Raw genomic sequence first — 22,063 nt, 5'->3', positions numbered from 1 at the left:
CAGTAGAAGACCACACTGGATGCCACTCCTGCCACTTAAAAACAGGAAACTGAGGCTACAATTCACACAGGCTTACCAAAATTGGACAACAGAATATGTGAAAACGTTGCCTCTAATGAGTCTCAGTGTTTGCCTTGACATTCAGATGGCAGGGCCAGAATTTGGTGTCAGCAACACAGAATCTGATGTTAACAACATGAAAACATGGATTTATCCTGCCTTGTATCAAGGGTCAGGTTCCTGGTGGTGGTGTAATGGTGTGGGGGATATTTTCAGTCAGAAAATACAGTCAGAGATATGGACTTGAGTACCATGACTTGGACTCAAGTCAGACTCCAGTCATGAATGTGATTATTTTAGATTCAATTTGGACTTTAACAGCAGTAACTTGTGACTTGATTTAGACGTAAACCCTCTTACTTGAAAAGACTTGCTCTTTTCCTCAACATACAAATATTAAAAAGTGTTTTGACATAAACTACATCACGTTTTCTCTGTTGCTGTGTATGTTTTCATCCAGTCAAATTTGGTTCGCATTAATTTAATCCAACACCATCCAAGCAATCACATTGCAGGACAACCAATGAAGACAATCTGTCAATCAAAGTGCCAGTTTCTGTCTGCCAGTGTTATTACTTTTTGGTATACAATAAAGGATGTTTAAATTGTCAACAAAAAAAAATTGCAGTTTGCTAAACATGCAGTTGAAGGTAAGACTGGCTAAAACACTTTGATCCAGATCATGATCATATCCATTCGGACATGTTTAAATATTGGCTCATGTTCATTGTTGTTTAATTGTGATTTATATCTAGTGGTGTAACACAACTTTAAGATTTGTAGGTGATGTTGTGGTGAAGGGAGGTGATAATTGGGTAATTGTCCGGCTACTCCTGTTTCGATGAAAGGGATTGTCATGCATCAGTAGGGGTGTAGGAAAAAACTGATTTGGCGATATATCGTGATATTTCATTTGGCAATGTTTGTCTAGATTCAAAATGCTGTCATTATGATATTTATTGAATTATTCATGAGCGTCCTTCAGCGTCTGACTCTTGTTCTCTATTTGGTTGGCAGCACCGCCTGCTGAGCCTCTTTGGGCAGCTCTACACTGCACCACACAACTACAAGATCTCAACGAAGAGCAGCTTGTTTCGTTCTCATGAGATATGTACTATTTAGTTTTTAATTGGGATGGGTACCCAACCAAAACTCTGTGCCATGTTGCTGCCAGTGTCACAGGAAAACGCGGATAGCGGTGCGTTTTTAGCGAGCTCAGATAAGAATGAGTGAAGGAGTGTAGCACAGTGGCTAATGCACTGAGCATCGGTCAAAATGCTGTCGGCCAAGCGGATTACATGAAATCTTTCCACCTTTATCCACCTTTGTCATGGTAGGGAGAACACGTCAATGGAAGGGTGGGGTCATCTAAGATAGCACAAGGGTTAAGCAATTTTGGAAATAAACAGAACTTTATTTACTCAATCATTTATTTAGAACCTTGTTGGTTAAGGCACATTCATTCTATATTTTTTTGCATTTCTTATTATACTATATTTATTCCGCAATGGGAAATTTGCCCCTTCATAGTGGGCCGTTGGGGCCTTCAAGGCCTAAAAAATATCTGTATCATGTGTCAATTATATTTTGCCTTCACTATCAGTTCTGATGGCCCCCTAATGCAAAATCAAGGTCATACATTTATAGTATAGATCTAACTTAGTTATTTGCTTCAGTTAAGATAAATCATTTTTTGTTAGGTCACCTTAAAAATAACACGTAGTTTTCAGACAATTATTTTCCTTTCATTCAAATTAATTCAATTAAGTAGGTTTAACTTTGGTGCTGCTGTTAGAGCGCACCGCAAGGGATTCTGGGATATCATTCCCTTTGGCTGTTTGGACGGATTTGGGTTTAAGTGTGGGTTTTTGACAGAATGTGTTTAGTTGTTTAGCTGTTTTACTGTGATTTGCCGTGTTTTGCCGAGTTACGTCTCTGCACCATGAGTGAGAGTGAAGGAGAGGATGATGAGTTTATATAGCCCTCCTATACATCCTTAATGTAATGACAATGATGGAAAATTCTTTAATGAATTTTTGGATAAGTTATATATATATATATATATATATATATATATATATGCGTCACAAGGAAAATGGAAACAAGATCAGAAACTCGTGCGTTTACTTTGTTGTTTTTCTCCAAGCAGAAACTCTTTTTTTTTTATGTTGCAGCCGTATTACTTTTTTGATGGACGTATAATCTTCATACGCCGTCATTAAAATCTCAGACTCCGTCTCACTGAAGTATAGCGCTTTCTTTTTTTCTCCACGTGTTTCCATGGTGACTCCAGAAATCGGCGATCTATTGAGAATGTCTTTATGTACATGCCGTGCACGAGCATTAACCCAGGGTTACCAAGTGGAGCGTAATTACGCTAACTCATATCCGGTCTTTTGGAACCGACATACCAAGAGTAAGCAAGTTCAGGTGGATTTCAGCCAGAGTTCAGGCTTAAAGTCAGGCTAGTTTAAACATGCTTCCTGGAATACCCCCCTGGTGAAACAGTTTGGTATTTGTCTTTCTGTTTCTGACTCCCTCTGTGTTTTGCTGGTCAGCTGTCACTTCTGCTGGATGGTTCCTCCCTCCCCTACCCGGTGTTCTCTGTGTTTGGTGCACAGCTGCCTGCACTTTGTAATCAAGCTCATTTAAGTTGAAATCACTCAGTCCTCCGTGTCGGTGCGTTAAGTCTGTGGTTTTCCTGCTCAGCCGACACAGAGATCTGCTTGTCCTTTGTTTTTGTTTGTTTTTACTTTGATTAGTTGTTCATTTTTTTGTCTTTTTGCAGTTTCCCCTCTTATATGGAGTTTTGTTTTACTGAACCCACCTTGTGGCATTTTCTGCTATTTATTAAATTGTTTCTTGGCGCGTTCCAGAGACTCGGCCCTCTCTGCACCTGGGTTTCCGTCATTCCAGCCGTAACACCTGGTACAGGTCAACAATTTGGTTTCTGGTGTCCTTAGACAGCTCTTTGGTCTTGGTGATAGTGGAGTTTGGAGTGTGACTGAGGTTGTGGACAGGTGTCTTTCTATAGATAACCAGTTCAAACAGGAGCCATTAATACAGGTAACCAGTGGAGGACAGAGGATCCTCTCCAGAAGAAGTAACAGGTCAGGGAAAGACAGAAATCCCGATTGTTTGTAGATGACCAAATACTTATTTTTCACTATAATTTACAAATAAAATCTTTACAAATCAGACATTGTGATTTTCTGTATTTTTTTTTTCTTATATTGCCTTTTATAGCTGACCTATGATGAAAATTAAATGCTTTTCTCATCTTTTAAAGTGGTAGAACCTGCTCAATTGGTGGCTGACTAAATACTTTTTTGCCCCACTGCATTGTTGGAAAGCAGGAGCAACAGAAGATATCCATTCTTTCCATTCCAGTCTCTTGGCCATTATCATTCCCAGTTCCAGTGGTCGCTGCATTGTTGCAGGGATATTTTTAATCATTTTTGAGCAGCCAAAAATGTCCTGCTTCAGGCTGGAGAGGTCTTTGTAGGCCTTAGAGAACCATCAAATATTTTAGATCAATATTCCAAAGAAGAGCAGAACTAGCAAGAACAGTGTTCCCACCGATACCTCACATCTCACATAAAGGAAAAACTGAGGGATAAATGCTGTGCAGGTTAACTTTAGAGCAATACAAAGGATGAACAGTCTTAGATAGAATTAGCTGATGCCTAGTGTTAATAGAACAAGAGTGAACCTTAGATAAGCACTTATCCCACATCAACTCAGGTAACTCAATACTTAACTCCTCCTTCCAAATATCTAATTTTTTAAGGATATGCTATAATACAATTATCAAACAGATGCATAATTTCAGAGATGAGATGTCTGGAGTTCGAAAAGCTCTTTAGCACACCAAAAATCTCATGCTCTATTGGAACATTTCTGTAATTCTGGATTTTTGATTGGATATAGGGCCTGACCTGTAAATAGCAACAAAAAAAAAGTGAATGAGAGTCAGGTGTGTGGCATCCAGGAAGTGGGCGCTGAAGTTGCTAGGAGATGATGTGCATTCAGTACCTTGGAGACAGCTCCCACCGGTGACCAGAGGGGGAGACAGAGCTCTGACTTCTGACAAAGCCCTCCTTTCTCCATTCATGGTAAGATTTATCAAGCCAATCATGTTAAAAAAGAGTGGTTACAAATAGGTGTGTATAAAGAGGTACCCGGCAATGCTAAGAAGTTCCTAATTTGGTTTAAAACTCTAACAGACTGTTTTAACACAAAACACAGATCTCTTAGGGACTCAGGTTTTTCAGGATGGATCCTAAGCCACAAGGGAGCTGCAGCGATCAGGTTGTCCAAGGCACCTTACTGCCAAAACATCAACCCTCTAAGATTGGCAGCTCAGTAGTATTGCCTGAAGACTGGTAGGCCAAGCCCCCCTTTAACTCTAGATTTCTGTAAGAGCACCCCTGAAATTCTGGCATTTTCACTGTGCCAGATGTAGGAAAAAGCACTCAAATCTAGATCCTGAAAGAGGGCCAAAGTAAGGTAAATTGGAAAATGGTGACATAGATATAGAAATCTGAAAAAGCAGATCTGTGATATCATATCACTTACATTCAGATGAAGTTGATCAGTCCAGTGTCCAATGACCCTGTAATCTGCTGTGGACCTGTTGTTGATCTGATACTGGAAAATGTCATATCGTCCAGGAGCATCACCTTTCTCATTAAAGGTCACAGGAGTTCCTCCACTTCCTATAAAAAACAATTCATTTTCAATGGTTAACTTCAGAAAATATAGAAAAACATTACCAGATAGAAACAGCATATCCTAAAGGAAGAGCATTCTAATTTTTTAAACTCCTGTGCCAAGTTGAGTTTAGAAAAAACATCAGTTTCAAGTTCAAAATGTGGGTGACCTGTTTACTCTATCCTGTACAATAAGAAGCATTCAGTCAAATTAATGGTCTCTTTTTAACTAAAACATGGCTGGGCAAGAACCATGACCTGTTCTTACAGAGGCCTCCGCACAAAATCTTTAGTTTTGGTTTTCCAACCAGGGAGGGCAAAAGGGGGGGGGTGGTACTGCATCTAAAAGCAAATTTCCTTAAATGAAGCCTTTGTTTTTAACAGCCCTCCAATTTTATGCATCATAGTGTACAGACCACCAAAATCAAGCACTGTTTCTATTAAATAGTTTTCAGATTTTTTAGCAATTGTCCACACATCCTTTAACCTGTGATTATATACAGCCAGTCAAACCATCACACTATATAGTTTATGGAACCTGCTTGCTTCACTGGATTTTATACATGTCATCCAGCCGACTCACAACAGGGGGCACAGCCTTGATCTTGTCATAAGTCGTGGTTTATCTGTCTGTCCACTGTCATGGACCTGGCTGTATCTGACCATTACTATGTGCTTTTAAACATCACTGGTGTTATAATACAAGAGACCTCTGTGAAAACGGTAAAGAAATGCTACTTGACTCCTGAAGTGGTCGAAAAATGTATTTCATCTGTTAACCCTGACTCTCTACTTATGCTACTTAAACCCCCTGCTATTTCCTTGTAGAAAATGTTACCAATACTAAAACCTGAAAAGATAAGCCTCAATCCCTTGGAGAACTGAGGAAATTACACAATTGAAGGGATAATATAGGGCTGCTGAAAGACGTTGGAAAAATCAAAAACTTTTAATAAACTATCGGGTATTCCAAAACCAACTAAAACTGAAAAACCAGCCTGTGGAACAGACCAGGAACCAGGGACGCGTACAGGATTTTGGAGGGGCCGTGATACGTTCACCCTCCTGCTGCTCAGCCGTACTCCCTCTGGAGGTCGCTCTTCTTCTCTGTCTGTTGCTTCTCCCCACAGCTGGTTCTCATTTTACTTTGATTTGGTTCCTTTTTAAGGTCTCTGTCCCTGCATATGTTTGTCGCAGCGTCTTGTTTGGATGTTCTCTGTTTGGTTTAACGCTTTGGCATTAAATAGCCTTCAGAGTTCATTAGTCTCCTGGTTCTTCCTGCATCTGGGTTAACCCCCTTGGTTTCTCGTAACATTACGCTGCGACCATGTCCAACCCAGCAGGAGATTCGTCTCGACGAAACTTACCCGGATCCTCCGCCGGTGATGGTTCCGTTACCGGTACGGAACGGGCAGACCTGGCTCAGGAGATGCGAGGATTCATGTCAGGTATGCAGCAGCTCCACGAACGCCTCTCCCACCTGGAACGTGCGCCCTCGTCTTCTTCTCGGCAGACCAGACTGGGTCACCCTGAACCGTTTGATGGGACTGCTGCAGACTGCCGGGCGTTTCTTACTTCCTGCCGGTTGCAGTTTGACTTTAATCCTGACGATTTCCCCTCCGAGCAGAGCAAGGTGGCGTTTGCTCTGAGCTACCTAACCGGAAGAGCCAAACGATGGGGACTGGCGGAGTGGGAGCGCGGATCGGAGCTGTGTCGCTCCTTTCGGGTCTTCTCCGCTCGGCTTCTCACGGTATTCGATCCCACCACGCCTCATCGTGCTGCTGCGTCTGAGCTTCTTCGCCTTCAGCAGGGATCCCGCTGTGTCTCGGACTACGCGGTGGAGTTCCGGACCTTGGCCGCCAGCACCCGCTGGCCAGATGAAGCACTGCTCGACGTCTTCCTGCGGGGCCTGTCTGACGCTCTCAAGGACGAGCTGGCAGCGAGAGAACTTCCAGACGACCTCGAGGAGCTTATCGACCTGGCGGTTCGTATCGACCGGAGGATGAGGGAACGGGGTAACGAGCAACGCAGCCTTCCTGGTTACCGCCCACCGCGCCCCGCGGAGGTTCCTCCGCCTCATTCAAACTCCTCCCCGGAGCCCATGCAGCTTGGAGCGGGCCGTCTCTCTCCAGCTGAACGGCAGCGCCGCATGCGGGAGGGACTTTGCCTTTATTGTGGACGTTCGGGACACGTTGTGCGCAACTGTCCGGGAAACGCCAGGGCTCCCCAGCAGTGAGGAAACTGGTGAGTCGCAACCATTCTTTTTCCTCTCCTTCTCGTCCCTCCACCACGGTTTTGGTGGCATATGCTGGAGCCCAGGTGGAATTTGACACTCTTATTGACTCGGGGTCTGATGGGGATCTGATCTCCCAGGAGGTGGTGGACAGACTGAAAATCCCCACCGAACCTCTGTCTCCAGCACTGGACATTCATGCCATTAATGGGACTCTCATACACAAGGTTTCTACTCGTACTGTTAAAATTTCTGTGTTGATCTCTGGAAACCACTCTGAAACCATGTCGTTTTATGTTGTTGAATCCCTTAAACCTCCTGTTATTTTAGGGTTTCCCTGGTTGAGCAGACACAAACCCCACATCGACTGAGCCTCGGGGCGGTTTCTGTCATGGAGTCCTTTTTGTCTGCTTAATTGCCTTTCCTCTGCCTCTGTTCGTAAGGTTGTGGAGGCCCAAAAGTCTCCGGAGCCTCCAGATCTCTGTAAAGTTCCGTCTGTCTATCATGATTTGGGCTCTGTGTTTTGTAAAGTACGTGCTATTTCTCTTCCTCCCCATCGCCCTTATGACTGTGCCATCGACCTCCTGCCAGGGACTCAACCACCGAGGGGTCACATTTACCCCCTGTCGCCACCTGAACGAGAGGCTATGGACTCGTATCTGCAGGAGAGCTTACAGGCGGTGCTCATTCGTCCATCCTCCTCTCCGGCAGGAGCAGGGTTCTTTTTTGTGGGGAAAAAAGATGGGGGTCTGCGTCCTTGCATTGATTACAGGGGTTTGAACACTATTACTGTCCGTAATACTTACCCCTTGCCACTGCTGCACTCCGCTTTTGACCTGCTAAGCGGGGCTCGTATCTTTTCGAAGTTGGACCTCAGGAATGCTTATCACCTGGTTCGAGTGAGAGAGGGTGACGAGTGGAAGACTGCGTTTAACACGCCTAGCGGGCACTTTGAGTACCTAGTAATGCCTTTTGGTCTAACTAATGCCCCAGCAGTGTTCCAGAGACTAATCAATGATGTACTGAAGGATATGCTTAACCGATTTGTGTTTGTCTATCTGGATGACATTTTGATTTTCTCTCCTGACCCAGAGTCCCACGTGCAGCACGTCAGAGCTGTACTCCAGCGCCTCCTGGAGAACCACCTTTACTGCAAGGCCGAGAAGTGCGAATTCCACTCTACGCAGACTCGGTTCTTGGGGTATGTGGTTTCTCCTGGGAGGATCCAGATGGATAACTCCAAGGTTAAGGCTGTGTTGGAGTGGCCGGTTCCCTCTGGTCGGAAGCAACTACAGCGCTTCCTGGGATTCGCCAATTTCTACAGGCGTTTCATCAGAGGTTTCAGTGGCGTTGCTGCACCCCTTCATAAGATCACTTCAGCTAAGGTGCGCTTTGTTTGGGATAAGGAGGCGGAGAGGGCATTTTGCGAGCTGAAGAGACGTTTCTCTACAGCTCCTATTCTGACTCAGCCTGATCCCTCCAAACAATTCATTGTGGAGGTGGACGCGTCTGAGTCTGGGGTAGGGGCTGTGTTGTCACAGAGAGCGTCTGATAATAAAATCCATCCCTGCGCGTATTTCTCCCGCAAGCTCACTCCTGCGGAGAGGAACTACGATATAGGGAACAGAGAGCTGCTGGCGGTGAAGGTGGCTTTGGAGGAGTGGCGCCACTGGTTGGAGGGGGCTGAGCGGGCATTTCTAGTTTGGCCTGATCACAAAAATCTCGAGTACATTCGTTCAGCCAAGCGCCTCAATCCTCGCCAAGCGAGGTGGACTCTGTTTTTTGACCGGTTTAACTTCTCCCTGTCCTATCGGCCAGGGAGCAAGAACATCAAGCCCGACGCCCTTTCTCGCCAATTCCAACAGGAGGAGGTGGAGGAGAACCCCACAGAGGCCACACCCATCATCCCTGGCCACCTGGTGCTTGGAACCACCCGTTGGTCCCTGGAACGGAGGGTACAGGCTTCTGCTCCTGATCCGGCCTCCATCCCCTCAGGTTGTCCTGAGGGCCAGTTGTTTGTACCATCTGACCTACGCACCATGGTTTTGAAGTGGGGGCACTCCTCTCGGCTAGCTTGCCATCCCGGAGTAACGAGGACGGGGTTTCTTATAGCCCAGCGCTTTTGGTGGCCTACTATGTCCTCCGACATAAGGGCCTTTGTGTCTGCCTGTTCCGTTTGTGCCAGTGTGAAGACCCCCAGGACCCTTCCCGCCGGCCTGCTTCACCCTCTACCTGTGCCGTCCAGACCTTGGTCCCACGTTGCAATGGACTTCATCACTGGACTGCCAAACTCAAGGGGTAAAACCGTCATTCTCACTATCATCGACCGTTTTTCCAAGTTAGCCCATGCTATTCCCCTGCAGAAACTTCCTTCGGCCAAGGAACTAGCAGCATTGATTTCACAGCATCTGTTTCGTCTTCATGGACTTCCCCTCAATATTGTCTCGGATCGGGGTCCCCAATTCATCGCGGCTTTCTGGAGGGAGTTCTGCAACCTCCTCGGGATCAAGGTCAGTCTGAGTTCGGGATTCCATCCTCAGACCAACGGCCAGGTAGAGAGGTACAATCAAGATTTGGAGACTTCCCTGCGGGCAATGTGCAGTAAGAATCCTAAGACCTGGGCTGCACAGCTTCCCTGGGTAGAGTACTCCCACAATTCTCTAGTTAACTCCACAGGATTCTCACCATTCCAGGCCGCGTACGGATTCCAGCCCCCCTTGTTCCCGCACCAAGAACACTTGGCCTCCTCTTCGGGTCCGGCGGCTTTCGTGAGGAGGTGTCGCCGTACCTGGAGCAGGTTCCGCCAAGAACTCCTGCGGAACCAGGAGCGGCTCACTGTGGTGGCTAACCGTCGGAGGACCCTTGCCCCGGAGTACAAGGTGGGAGACAAGGTGTGGTTATCTGCTACCGATGTTCCTTTGAAGGGTGGTTCCAGGAAGCTGCAGCCCCGGTACATCGGCCCATTCTCCATCACCCGAATTATCAACCCGGTGGCTGTACGACTGGAGCTGCCTTCCTCTCTGAAGATCCACCCAGTGTTCCACGTGTGCAAGTTGAAGCCTGCTAAGGTCTCTAGTCTCCAGCCTGCTCCAGCTCCTCCTCCTGCTCCTCGGATGGTGGACGGAGGACCTGTTTACACCATTCGGGAGCTTCTCGCCTCTAGGAGAGTGGGACGGGGCATCCAATACTTGGTGGACTGGGAGGGTTACGGCCCTGCGGATCGGCAGTGGGTTCCAGAGCGCCACATCTGTGACCCCGGGCTGATCACCCGTTTCCATCGCCTCCACCCGGATCAACCCCGTCGGGGTCCGTCTGGTATACGGACTTCGGGGAGGGGGTTATGATACGTTCACCCTCCTGCTGCTCAGCCGTACTCCCTCTGGAGGTCGCTCTTCTTCTCTGTCTGTTGCTTCTCCCCACAGCTGGTTCTCATTTTACTTTGATTTGGTTCCTTTTTAAGGTCTCTGTCCCTGCATATGTTTGTCGCAGCGTCTTGTTTGGATGTTCTCTGTTTGGTTTAACGCTTTGGCATTAAATAGCCTTCAGAGTTCATTAGTCTCCTGGTTCTTCCTGCATCTGGGTTAACCCCCTTGGTTTCTCGTAACAGGCCGGGGCTCAAGGTCAGAAAACGGCACCTTTTCTTAAAAAATATGGAAATTAAGTAAAATTTTAAACTAAAATATTAATAGATAAATACTCAGCTATGTGTCCTATAAAAGTGACACAATTGTTCTTTTTTATGTAAACTAATTATTGATCATTAAGTCGGACGGTTGCTTCCGCGAAGTGCGTTAAAAAGTAATAACCGCACACTTCGAAGGCCATTAACCCGCTTATACCATGGTCACTTACAAAAGCAATACATATTAACCAGGTTTTAGTCCTTAATTCTTGTTTTTTTTTCGATTTGGATCACTTTTCTCATAAACAGCGTACTATATGTTACGTGTTGGCTCCTATGTAACATATAGTACATATATATAACATATAGTCCGCGTCGCGCAGCACCACCGCTGCAGTCAAGATTCGGCGATATATATATGCTGATCGTCACGATGGGTTGAATAAAGCATCAATTCAGAGGGAAAGTTAATCGCTTACCGCTTGTTTTTGCCCAGATGATGAAGCAAAAGGTTGTTTTACAGAAGCCGGCGCAGTGATACAAATCATTTAAGCTAGCCGACCGGAACTTCTTTTTTCACCGTGCGGTTATCAGGTTTTAACGCATACCCAGCAGCCAATCAGAATCGAGTATTCACCCTGACCATGGTATAAGATGTTGTGAATCTCTAGCAAGACCTGTGCCTCATGCACATAAGTCATGCACCACTCCCCATCATATAAGCCACTTGAATTCTGAATAGATAATTAAAAAAAGAACAATTTGAACTTGAAATATCAAACTCTCAAAAATTCCACAGTCTGTTCAGACCCTGTCTGAATAATGCAATAAATATTTATTTACTTAGATATTATTAGGACTATTATTAAGACAGGATTATTAGCGATATTTACCACAAATTCTACTTTGATTTTTGCCTCATATCACCATAGCACCCTATTCCCATTATGTCTCTGTCAAAAAGCACCTGGATGGCACAGTCTGCTGTGTGCAGGACTGGCACATGGGAAACCAGGGTTTATTTCCCAGGGGCTCGATGAACTTCATCTAGTGTGGGTCCTTGGGCAAGACCCTTTGCACTACTACCTAAGTAGGTAGCCACGCGGCGTGCTAAGTCTGGGTCCCCCTTTGCCGGTTCCCAGCCTGTAAAAAATACAAGGTTGTGTCAGGAAGGGCATCCAGCATGAAAATCTCTGCCAAATCACCCGTGTGAATCAGTGAAAACTGATTCGCTGTAGGAAAAAATTGTCATCCTTCTGTTTATTCACAGAAGTGAATGGAAAGCTGTTTGTTTGTGTGTTTACAGCATGTTACGGTTCTGAAAGAATATAACCTTTGTTTGCCACAATGTGAATCTAGATGCCGACAAATGTGCCAACTTTTAAGTATAGCAGAGAATAGAGAAGGTGAATGAACTGTAGGCGGGTCTAAAGACACGGCAATGTTTGTACCCACAGCCAATTCATTTGTGACGCTGCAGTGAAAGCTAGCTACTTCATTTCTAGCTACAATTTTTTCTCTTGATTTAGCATTTAAGGTCATTGCAACTTGTTTTAGTAAAGTGCATTTGACCATTGAGGCCAAAGTAACCTAATGCACCACTTCATTGCACCTCATCTTTGTCAATAATCCCTCACAGAGCTTGGAGCTGTGCTCTGGATGATTATGTCATTAGGCTTGCTGAGCCACAGTTATCTTCATCTCTCTGTGGTAGTGCTGAAAAACTGTCTGTCTACATCATCTTTAGATTCTCTTGTAGGGGAAGAAGGACAGTTGGACTGAAGACACACACTCATGCAGGGCTGCACAGTGGCGCAGTGGTTAGTTCCTTCGCCTCACAGTGAGAGGTGCCTTGGTTCACGCACCAGCTGAGACCTTTCTATCTGGAATTTGCATGTTCTCCAAGTTCTCCATCCACTTCTCATAGTCAAAAGCATAGTGAAAGGGTTCATGGCATTTCAAAATTGCCCCTAGGTTTGATTGTGAGTGTGTGGCCCTGGAATAGTTGGGTGACTTTTTCAGCATTACCCTCCCTTTGCCCAACAGTAGCTGGGCAAATGCAGGGTAGCCAACCCTGTGACTCCAAAAGAGATCAAGAAGAGTGATGGGCATATGCCTTTTTCAAAGTTTAAAATATAATGGGAAAGTATATTCATTTCTACAATTCCATTCGAAAATTAAACTTTCACTTAATATCTAATTGAATTTGTTATTTTTTTTTTTAATTAATGTGGTTTCCATTTCACGAAACTTTCACGGATTTCAGGAAATTAGAATAGTGTGGAGAAATGACTTTTTAAGTCTCAGTTACCCTAAAGGCAGAGATTTAATCCCATCCATCCACCATTATAAGTATTTTTTTAATCTCTATCTTTGTCGAAAGTCAGAGCTCTGTCTCCCCGTCTGGTCACTGGTGGAAGCCGTCCCCAGAGTTCTAGCCACACTACAACTCCCAGCAACCCCAGTGCACACTTCATTGATGCAGCACACCTGAGTCTCATTCACTCAATCAACCACAGCATATTAAAGCACTGCACTGAGCTGAGCTGAATGCAAAGGATTGTTTGTGCCACCTTGCTTTATTGCTGATCGTTATATCTGGGCCTGATCTTCTGTCTCCTGACCCTGTTTCTGACTCTCCCTGTGTCCGAATTACCACCCTAATAAACATTGCCATGATGGACTAATAACTTGGTGGTTTATTTCTGAACAAATACATTAAATCTACACCAATGTGTTTGTAATTTTATTCTTATAAATCAGCCACGTTTTCCATGATCAGAACATAGCAGATTCATAAATAGTCTTCGTAAAATGTTCATATTTATTAGGTTTGTACTTTGGAAAATAGGTGTCATTATCTGCGTTAAATAGTAGTTCCCCTCCAGACCAGGTGGTGGTGGTAACGCGCCACTTTGTTTTCTTGTCAAGCGCTCTATGAAGAACACCTGAAACAGAAAAGTAGTGAGCATGGGTGTCCAAATTGCTTTTAAAATCATGGGAACTACTAAAACTCTATTTGGTTGAATGCTGTAAAGCATTCAACCCTTTGTTTTTCTGTTTCTCTTTCTTTATTATTGGTTGAATGCTGTATAGCATTCAACCCTTTGTTTTCCTCTTACGCTATCTTCCGCCGTTTTTCGGCACTTAACTCCTTCTACAATTTTCAACCTATTTTAACCATTCAACTATTAAACTGTTCAGCTCTTTCAGCTTATTACTGCTATGACTTTTGGTTTTTCAAATCCTTGAACTTTTTAAGATATTCCAGGATTTTCCATGATTTTTTCTCCATTGAAATACATGAAGAATTTTTCGTGCAGAAGTTCACAGTTAAACTTCTTCTACAATTTTTCACCTATTTTAACCATTCAACTATTAAAATGTTCAGCTCTTTCATCTTATTCCAGCTATGACATTTTGTCCTTCAAATCCTTGAACTTTTCCAGATAGTCCCGGTTATTCCCGGATTTTCCAATATTTTTGCTCCATTGGCCACACCTTTGCTTCTTTAAACAATTGTAACTTTAACATTCTTTTGGCTAGAGACACCGTTCAAACATTGAAATGTTCACAAGGTTTTGGACTTCAATATAAGGCTCAAAATTATTATGGGATGGCAACACCACCTACAGTTTGGCGGCCATTTTTTGCCAAAATGTGAGGCAATTTTAAACTTCTTCAAACTTTCACCTATTTCAATCATTCTACTATTTCAATGTTCAACTCCTTCAGCTTATTCCTTTCAGCTATTACTTTTGGTCCTTCAAATCTTTGAACTTTTCAAGATATTACAGGATTTTCCAAGATTTTCGCTCCATTTAAATACATTGAGAATCCTTGAAAATCTTTGGTTCTTTCAACCATTGTAACTTCAACATGCCTTTAGCTAGAGATACCGTTCAAACGTTAAATTGATCACAAGGCTTTGGACTATAAAATAGGTTTAGAAATCATTATGGGATGTCGACACAACCTACTGTTTGGTGGCCATTTTTTGACCAAATCTGAAGCAAATATTGCATTTAACTTCATCCATGGCTGGAACTGAACATATTGAAATTCACTGGATCTGGACATATAAGGAATGTGGGCGTGGTTAGCAAACAAACTTCGTTGCTATGGACGTCCAAAGGTTTACTTTTTCTGATTTGTCTGAAACTGACGTCGATTGGTTCGTCATCCCCAGGCGACCTAAACATAAAATGGTTGCTATGGAGATAGAATTAATAGAAAAGCCGCCATTTTGAAAAAATTGATTTTCTATCAACTTAGACATGTAGCTTTTACCAATATGATACTCTCAAACAATGTGTTTTTTTGAGTCGGTTGATGATGCTGATTCCAATGCTAGCACTTTTAGCCATTTTAGCAACATCTTCAAATTTTCAACAGTTCAGCCATTTTTTCAACAATTTCAGCTTTAATGCTTAACTCCTTCTACAAATTTTGACCTATTTTAGACATTCTACTATTACAATGTTCACCTTTTTCAGCTTATTCCTACTAGGACTTTTGATCATTTAACTTTTCAAGGTTTTTCCAGTACAGTTCAGACATTTCTTCAGCAAATTTAGCTTTCATTCAGCAGTACAGCATTCAACCCTGCATTTTCTTCTGGAAATGCAGCTCCTTCTAGTTGGTTGAATGCTGTAAAGCATTCAACCCTTTGTTTTCCTCTTCTGCTATCTTCCGCCGTTTTTCGGCACTTAACTCCTTCTACAATTTTTAACCGATTGTAACCATTCAACTTTTAAAATGTTCAGCTCTTTCAGCTAATTACTGCTATGACTTTTGGTACTTCTAATCCTTGTACTTTTTAAGATATTCCAGGTTTTCTGGGAATTTTTGCTCCATTGAAATACATGGAGAATTTTTCGTGCAGAAGTTCACAGTTATACTCCTTCTACAATTTTTCACCTATTTTAACCGTTCGACTATGAAAATGTTCAGCTCTTTCATCTTATTCTAGCTATGGCATTTTGTTCTTCAAATCCTTGAACTTTTCCAGATATTCCCGGATATTCCCGGATTTTCCAATTATTTTGCTCCATTGACAATACCTTTGCTTCTTTAAACAATTGTAACGTCAACATGCTTTCAGGTAGAGACACCGTTCAAACATTTAAATGTTCAAAAGGCTTTGGACTTCAACATAAGGCTCAAAATTATTATGGGATGGCAACAACACCTACAGTTTGGCGGCCATTTTGTGCCAAAATGTGAGGCAATTTTAAACTTCTTCAAACTTTCACCTATTTTTACCATTCTACTATTACAATGTTCAACCCTTTCAGCTTATTCCTTTCAGCTATGACATTTGGTCCTTCAAATCCTTGAACTTTTCCAGATATTCCCGGATATTCCCGGATTTTCCAATTATTTTGCTCCATTGACAATACCTTTGCTTCTTTAAACAATTGTAACTTTAACATTCTTTTGGCTAGAGACACCGTTCAAATAATGAAATGTTCACAAGGTTTTGGATTTCAACATAAGGTTCAAAATTATTATGGGATGGCAACACCACCTACAGTTTGGCAGCCATTTTGTGCCAAAATGTGAGGCAATTTTAAACTTCTTCAAACTTTCACCTATTTTTACCATTCTACTATTACAATGTTCAACCCTTTCAGCTTATTCCTTTCAGCTATGACATCTGGTCCTTCAAATCCTTGAACTTTTCCAGATATTCCCGGATATTCCCAGATTTTCCAATCTTTTTGCTCCATTGGCCACACCTTTGCTTCTTTAAACAATTGTAACTTTAACATTCTTTTGGCTAGAGACACCGTTCAAACATTTAAATGTTCAAAAGGCTTTGGACTTCAACATAAGGCTCAAAATTATTATGGGATGGCAACACCACCTACAGTTTGGCGGCCATTTTGTGCCAAAATGTGAGGCAATTTTAAACTTCTTCAAACTTTCACCTATTTTTACCATTCTACTATTACAATGTTCAACAATTTCAGCTTATTCCTTTCAGCTATGACATTTGGTCCTTCAAATCCTTGAACTTTTCCAGATATTCCCGGATATTCCCAGATTTTCCAATCTTTTTGCTCCACTGGCCACACCTTTGCTTCTTTAAACAATTGTAACTTTAACATTCTTTTGGCTAGAGACACCGTTCAAATAATGAAATGTTCACAAGGTTTTGGATTTCAACATAAGGTTCAAAATTATTATGGGATGGCAACACCACCTACAGTTTGGCAGCCATTTTGTGCCAAAATGTGAGGCAATTTTAAACTTCTTCAAACTTTCACCTATTTTTACCATTCTACTATTACAATGTTCAACCCTTTCAGCATATTCCTTTCAGCTATGACATTTGGTCCTTCAAATCCTTGAACTTTTCCAGATATTCCCTTATATTCCCAGATTTTCCAATCTTTTTGCTCCATTGGCCACACCTTTGCTTCTTTAAACAATTGTAACTTTAACATTCTTTTGGCTAGAGACACCGTTCAAATATTGAAATGTTCACAAGGTTTTGGACCTCAACATAAAGTTCAAAATTATTATGGGATGGCAACACCACCTACAGTTTGGCGGCCATTTTGTGCTAAAATGTGAGGCAATTTTAAACTTCTTCAAACTTTCACCTATTTTTACCATTCTACTATTACAATGTTCAACCCTTTCAGCTTATTCTATTCAGCTACGACTTTTAGTCTTTCAAATGTTTGAACTTTTCAAGATATTCCAAGATTTTCCAGGATTTTCCAAGATTTTTGCTTCATTTAAATACATGGAGAATCCTTGAAAACCTTTGTTGCTTTCAAGCATTATAACTTTAACATGCTTTCAGCTAGAGGCACCGTTCAAACATTGAAATTCTCACAAGGCTTTGGACTTCAACATACGTTTTGAAATTATTATGGGATGGCAACACAACCTACTGTTTGGTGGGCATTTTTTGACAAAATCTGAAGAAAATATTGCAATAAACGTCATCCATGGCTGGAACTGAACATATTGAAATTCACTGGATCTGGACATATAAGGAATGTGGGCGTGGTTAGCAAACAAAGTTCGTTGCTAAGGACGTCCAAAAGTTTACTTTTTCCGATTCATCTGAAACCGACGTTGATTTGTTCCTCATCTCCAGGCGACCCAAACATAAAATGGTTGCTATGGAGATAAAATCAATAGAAAAGCTGCCATTTTGAAAAGACTGGATTTTCTATCAACTTAGAACATGTAGCTTTGACCAATATGATACTCTCAAACAATGTGTTTTTTTGAGTCAGTTGATGATGCTGATTCCAATGCTAGCACTTTTGGCCATTTTAGCAACATCTTCAAATTTTCAACAGTTCAGCCAATTTTTCAACAATTTCAGCTTTCATGTTTAACTCCTACAAATTTTGACCTATTTTAGCCATTCTACTATTACAATGTTCAACTTTTTTAGCTTATTCCTGCTATGACTTTTTTCTCAAATCTTTGAACTTTTAAATATATTCGAGGATTTTTGCTACATTAAAATACATGGGAAATCTTATAGCTTAACTTCTTATACAGTTTTTTACCCACTTTGACCATTCTACGTTTAAAATGTTGAGCTCTTCCAGCTCTGTTCAGCCATTTCTTTAGCATATTCAGCTTTCATTCAGCAATACAGCATTCAACCCTGCATTTTCTTCTGGAAATGCAGCCCCTTCTAGTTATTATCGCATCTTATAGTATCTTCCGCCGTTTTTTGGCACTTAACTACTTCTACAATTTTTAACCTATTTTAACCATTCAACTTTTAAAATGTTCATCTCTTTGTGCTTATTTCTGCTATGACTTTTGGTTTTTCAAATCCTTTTACTTTTTAAGATATTCCAGGTTTTCCGGGAATTTTTGCTCCATTGAAATACATGGAGAATTTTTCGTTCAGAAGTTCACAGTTAAACTCCTTCTACAATTTTTCACCTATTTTAACCGTTCGACTATGAAAATGTTCAGTTCTTTCATCTTATTCAAGCTATGACATTTTGGTCCTTCAAATCCCTGAACTTTTCCATTTATTCCCGGATATTCCTGAATTTTCCAATCTTTTTGCTCCATTGGCCACACCTTTGCTTCTTTAAACAATTGTAACTTTAACATTCTTTTGGCTAGAGACACCGTTCAAATATTGAAATGTTCACAAGGTTTTGGACTTCAACATAAGGTTCAAAATTATTATGGGATGGCAACACCACCTACAGTTTGGCGGCCATTTTGTGCCAAAATGTGAGGCAATTTTAAACTTCTTCAAACTTTCACCTATTTTTACCATTCTACTATTACAATGTTCAACCCTTTCATCTTATTCCTTTCAGCTATGACTTTTGGTCCTTCAAATCCCTGAACTTTTCCATTTATTCCCGGATATTCCTGAATTTTCCAATCTTTTTGCTCCATTGGCCACACCTTTGCTTCTTTAAACAATTGTAACTTTAACATTCTTTTGGCTAGAGACACCGTTCAAATATTGAAATGTTCACAAGGTTTTGGACTTCAACATAAGGTTCAAAATTATTATGGGATGGCAACACCACCTACAGTTTGGCGGCCATTTTGTGCCAAAATGTGAGGCAATTTTAAACTTCTTCAAACTTTCACCTATTTTTACCATTCTACTATTACAATGTTCAACCTTTTCATCTTATTCCTTTCAGCTATGACTTTTGGTCCTTCAAATCCTTGAACTTTTCCAGATATTCCTGGATATTCCCAGATTTTCCAATGTTTTTGCTCCATTGGCCACACCTTTTCTTCTTTAAACAATTGTAACTTTAACATTCTTTTGGCTACAGACACCGTTCAAATATTGAAATGTTCACAAGGTTTTGGACTTCAACATAAGGTTCAAAATTATTATGGGATGGCAACACCACCTACAGTTTGGCGGCCATTTTGTGCCAAAATGTGAGGCAATTTTAAACTTCTTCAAACTTTCACGTATTTTAATCCTTCTACTATTACAATGTTCAACCCTTTCAGCTTATTCCTTTCAGCTACAACTTTTAGTCTTTCAAATCTTTGAACTTTTCAAGATATTCCAAGATTTTACAGGATTTTCCAAGATTTTTGCTTCATTTAAATACATGGAGAATCCTTGAAAACCTTTGTTGCTTTCAAGCATTATAACTTTAACATGCTTTCAGCTAGAGGCACCGTTCAAACATTGAAATGCTCACAAGGCTTTGGACTTCAACATACGTTTTGAAATTATTATGGGATGGCAACACAACCTACTGTTTGGTGGGCATTTTTTGACAAAATCTGAAGCAAATGTTGCAATAAACTTCATCCATGGCTGGAACTGAACATATTGAAATTCACTGGATCTGGACATATAAGGAATGTGGGCGTGGTTAGCAAACAAAGCTCGTTGCTAAGGACGTCCAAAAATTTACTTTTTCCGATTCATCTGAAACCGACGTTGATTTGTTCCTCATCTCCAGGCGACCCAAACATAAAATGGTTGCTATGGAGATAAAATCAATAGAAAAGCCGCCATTTTGAAAAGAGTGGATTTTCTATCAACTTAGAACATGTAGCTTTTACCAATATAATACTCTCAAACAACGTGTTTTTTGGAGTCAGTTGATGATGCTGATTCCAATGCTAGTACTTTTAGCCATTTTAGCAACATCTTCAAATTTTCAACAATTCAGCCATTTTTTCAACAATTTCAGCTTTCATGCTTAAGACCTACAAATTTTGACCTATTTCAGCCATTCTACTATTACAATGTTCAACTTTTTCAGCTTATTCCTGCTAGGACTTTTGCACCTTTAACTTTTCATGGTTCTTCCAGTACAGTTGAGCCATTTCTTCAGCTAATTCAGCTTTCATTCAGCAGTACAGCATTCAACCCTGCATTTTCTTCTGGAAATGCAGCTCCTTCTAGTTAGGGATTAGGGTAGGAATTAGGACACAGCATCTGTTTGCCCTGACCCTTGCCTGGATTTTGACCATCCTGTCTCTTCTCTAATGATCTCATGTCTGTTATCGGCTCCTGCCTGCCTGACCCTGATTCAGCTTTGTGGACTTTAAAAGCTAATAAATAAACCTGCATTTGGATCCAGCCGTCTGCCTGTTCTTGTGACAACAGCAGTCTATGAACAACCAGCCTGCTTAGAATTAAACCTTCATGGATTAACCAATCTATGGAAGGGATCAATGATAGTCTTCCGGCTGGTTGTCAAGTCTGAAGTCTTTATGCTGGTTGTGCTCTGCAGTTAGCATTGTCCTAAAACGTCTTAAAACTTAATATAGCTTGAAGACTTGACTGAGAGCTTCGGTCAAAACTGAACTAGCTCTGCTTGTGGAGCTAGATGAAGGTATCAGGAGACTTTGAGCCCAGAATGAACAACAAGACAACAGGATCGATAAACGAGTGGATGACTTGGAACAACACTTCAAGTTAAACAATGTGATTATAACTGGATTACTGATCAAACACAGATCTAACACTGACAATGCTTCTGATCCTAGAGAGCCTGATGGCATCTCTGTGAGGCAACAAGTTGAGGCTTTTCTCACGTCTATTAGGCTTTCCCTAAAAAACATCAAGACCTCCCACCCGCTCCCCACGAGAAAGGAGACGGATAAACCTGCGATCATTGTGATTCAAAAACACAAACTAGCTCTAATAAAGCAAAGAAAAAGCTCAAAGGGTCTATTATTTATATGAATGACCATCTGATCAGAAGAAATGTTAAAATTGCCAAGAAAGATCGAATTTTAAATGTTAGGCAAATATTTTGTCACTTTCTCTTTCTGACCAACAGTGTGACTGTTAATATATATAAAACCTAAACGCCCCTCTCACCCTCCGCGGGTGGTTTCTCCTCCAAGCTCAGGTCCTCTACCAGAGGCCTGGGAGCTTGAGGGTCCTGCGCAGTATCTTAGCTGTTCCTAGCACTGCGCTTTTCTGGACTGAGAGGTCTGAGGTCTTTCCAGGTATCTGTTGTAGCCACTCCTCCAGCTTGGGGGTTACTGCCCCGAGTGCTCCAATTACCACAGGCACCACTGTCACCTTCACTTTCCAGGCTTTCTCCAGTTCTTCTCTGAGTCCCTGGTATTTCTCCAGTTTCTCATGTTCCTTCTTCCTGATGTTTCCATCGCTTGGCACTGCCACATCCACCACAACGGCTTTCCTCTGTTCTTTATCCACCACTACAATGTCTGGTTGGTTTGCCATTACCATCCTATCAGTCTGGATCTGGAAGTCCCACAGGATCTTTGCCCTCTCATTCTCTACCACCTTCGGAGGTGTTTCCCATTTTGACCTTGGGGTTTCCAGTTCATATTCTGCACACATGTTCCTGTATATTATTCCAGCCACTTGATTGTGGCGCTCCATGTATGCTTTACCTGCCAGCATCTTACATCCTGCAGTTATGTGCTGGATTGTTTCAGGGGCCTCTTTGCACAGCCTACACC

The 22,063-nt window shown here is 41.9% G+C and overlaps 1 protein-coding gene across 1 annotated transcript in view; it reads right to left on the bottom strand.

The window, feature by feature from the left end:
* Window positions 1-22,063, bottom strand: part of grm8b (glutamate receptor, metabotropic 8b) — a 110,013-nt gene that overhangs the window by 18,797 nt on the left and 69,153 nt on the right. The window contains exon 7 of the mRNA XM_023955550.2: window positions 4,639-4,778. Within this exon, the coding sequence (XP_023811318.1) occupies window positions 4,639-4,778 (140 nt within the window). The remainder of the gene's footprint in view (window positions 1-4,638; window positions 4,779-22,063) is intronic.

Source organism: Oryzias latipes, chromosome 6, assembly GCF_053564925.1.
Source record: "Oryzias latipes strain Hd-rR chromosome 6, Olatipes_Hd-rR_3.1".
Classification (NCBI taxonomy): Eukaryota; Metazoa; Chordata; class Actinopteri; order Beloniformes; family Adrianichthyidae; genus Oryzias; species Oryzias latipes.
Note: the sequence above shows the minus strand (reverse complement) of the source record. Positions and strands in the feature narration are given on the sequence as shown.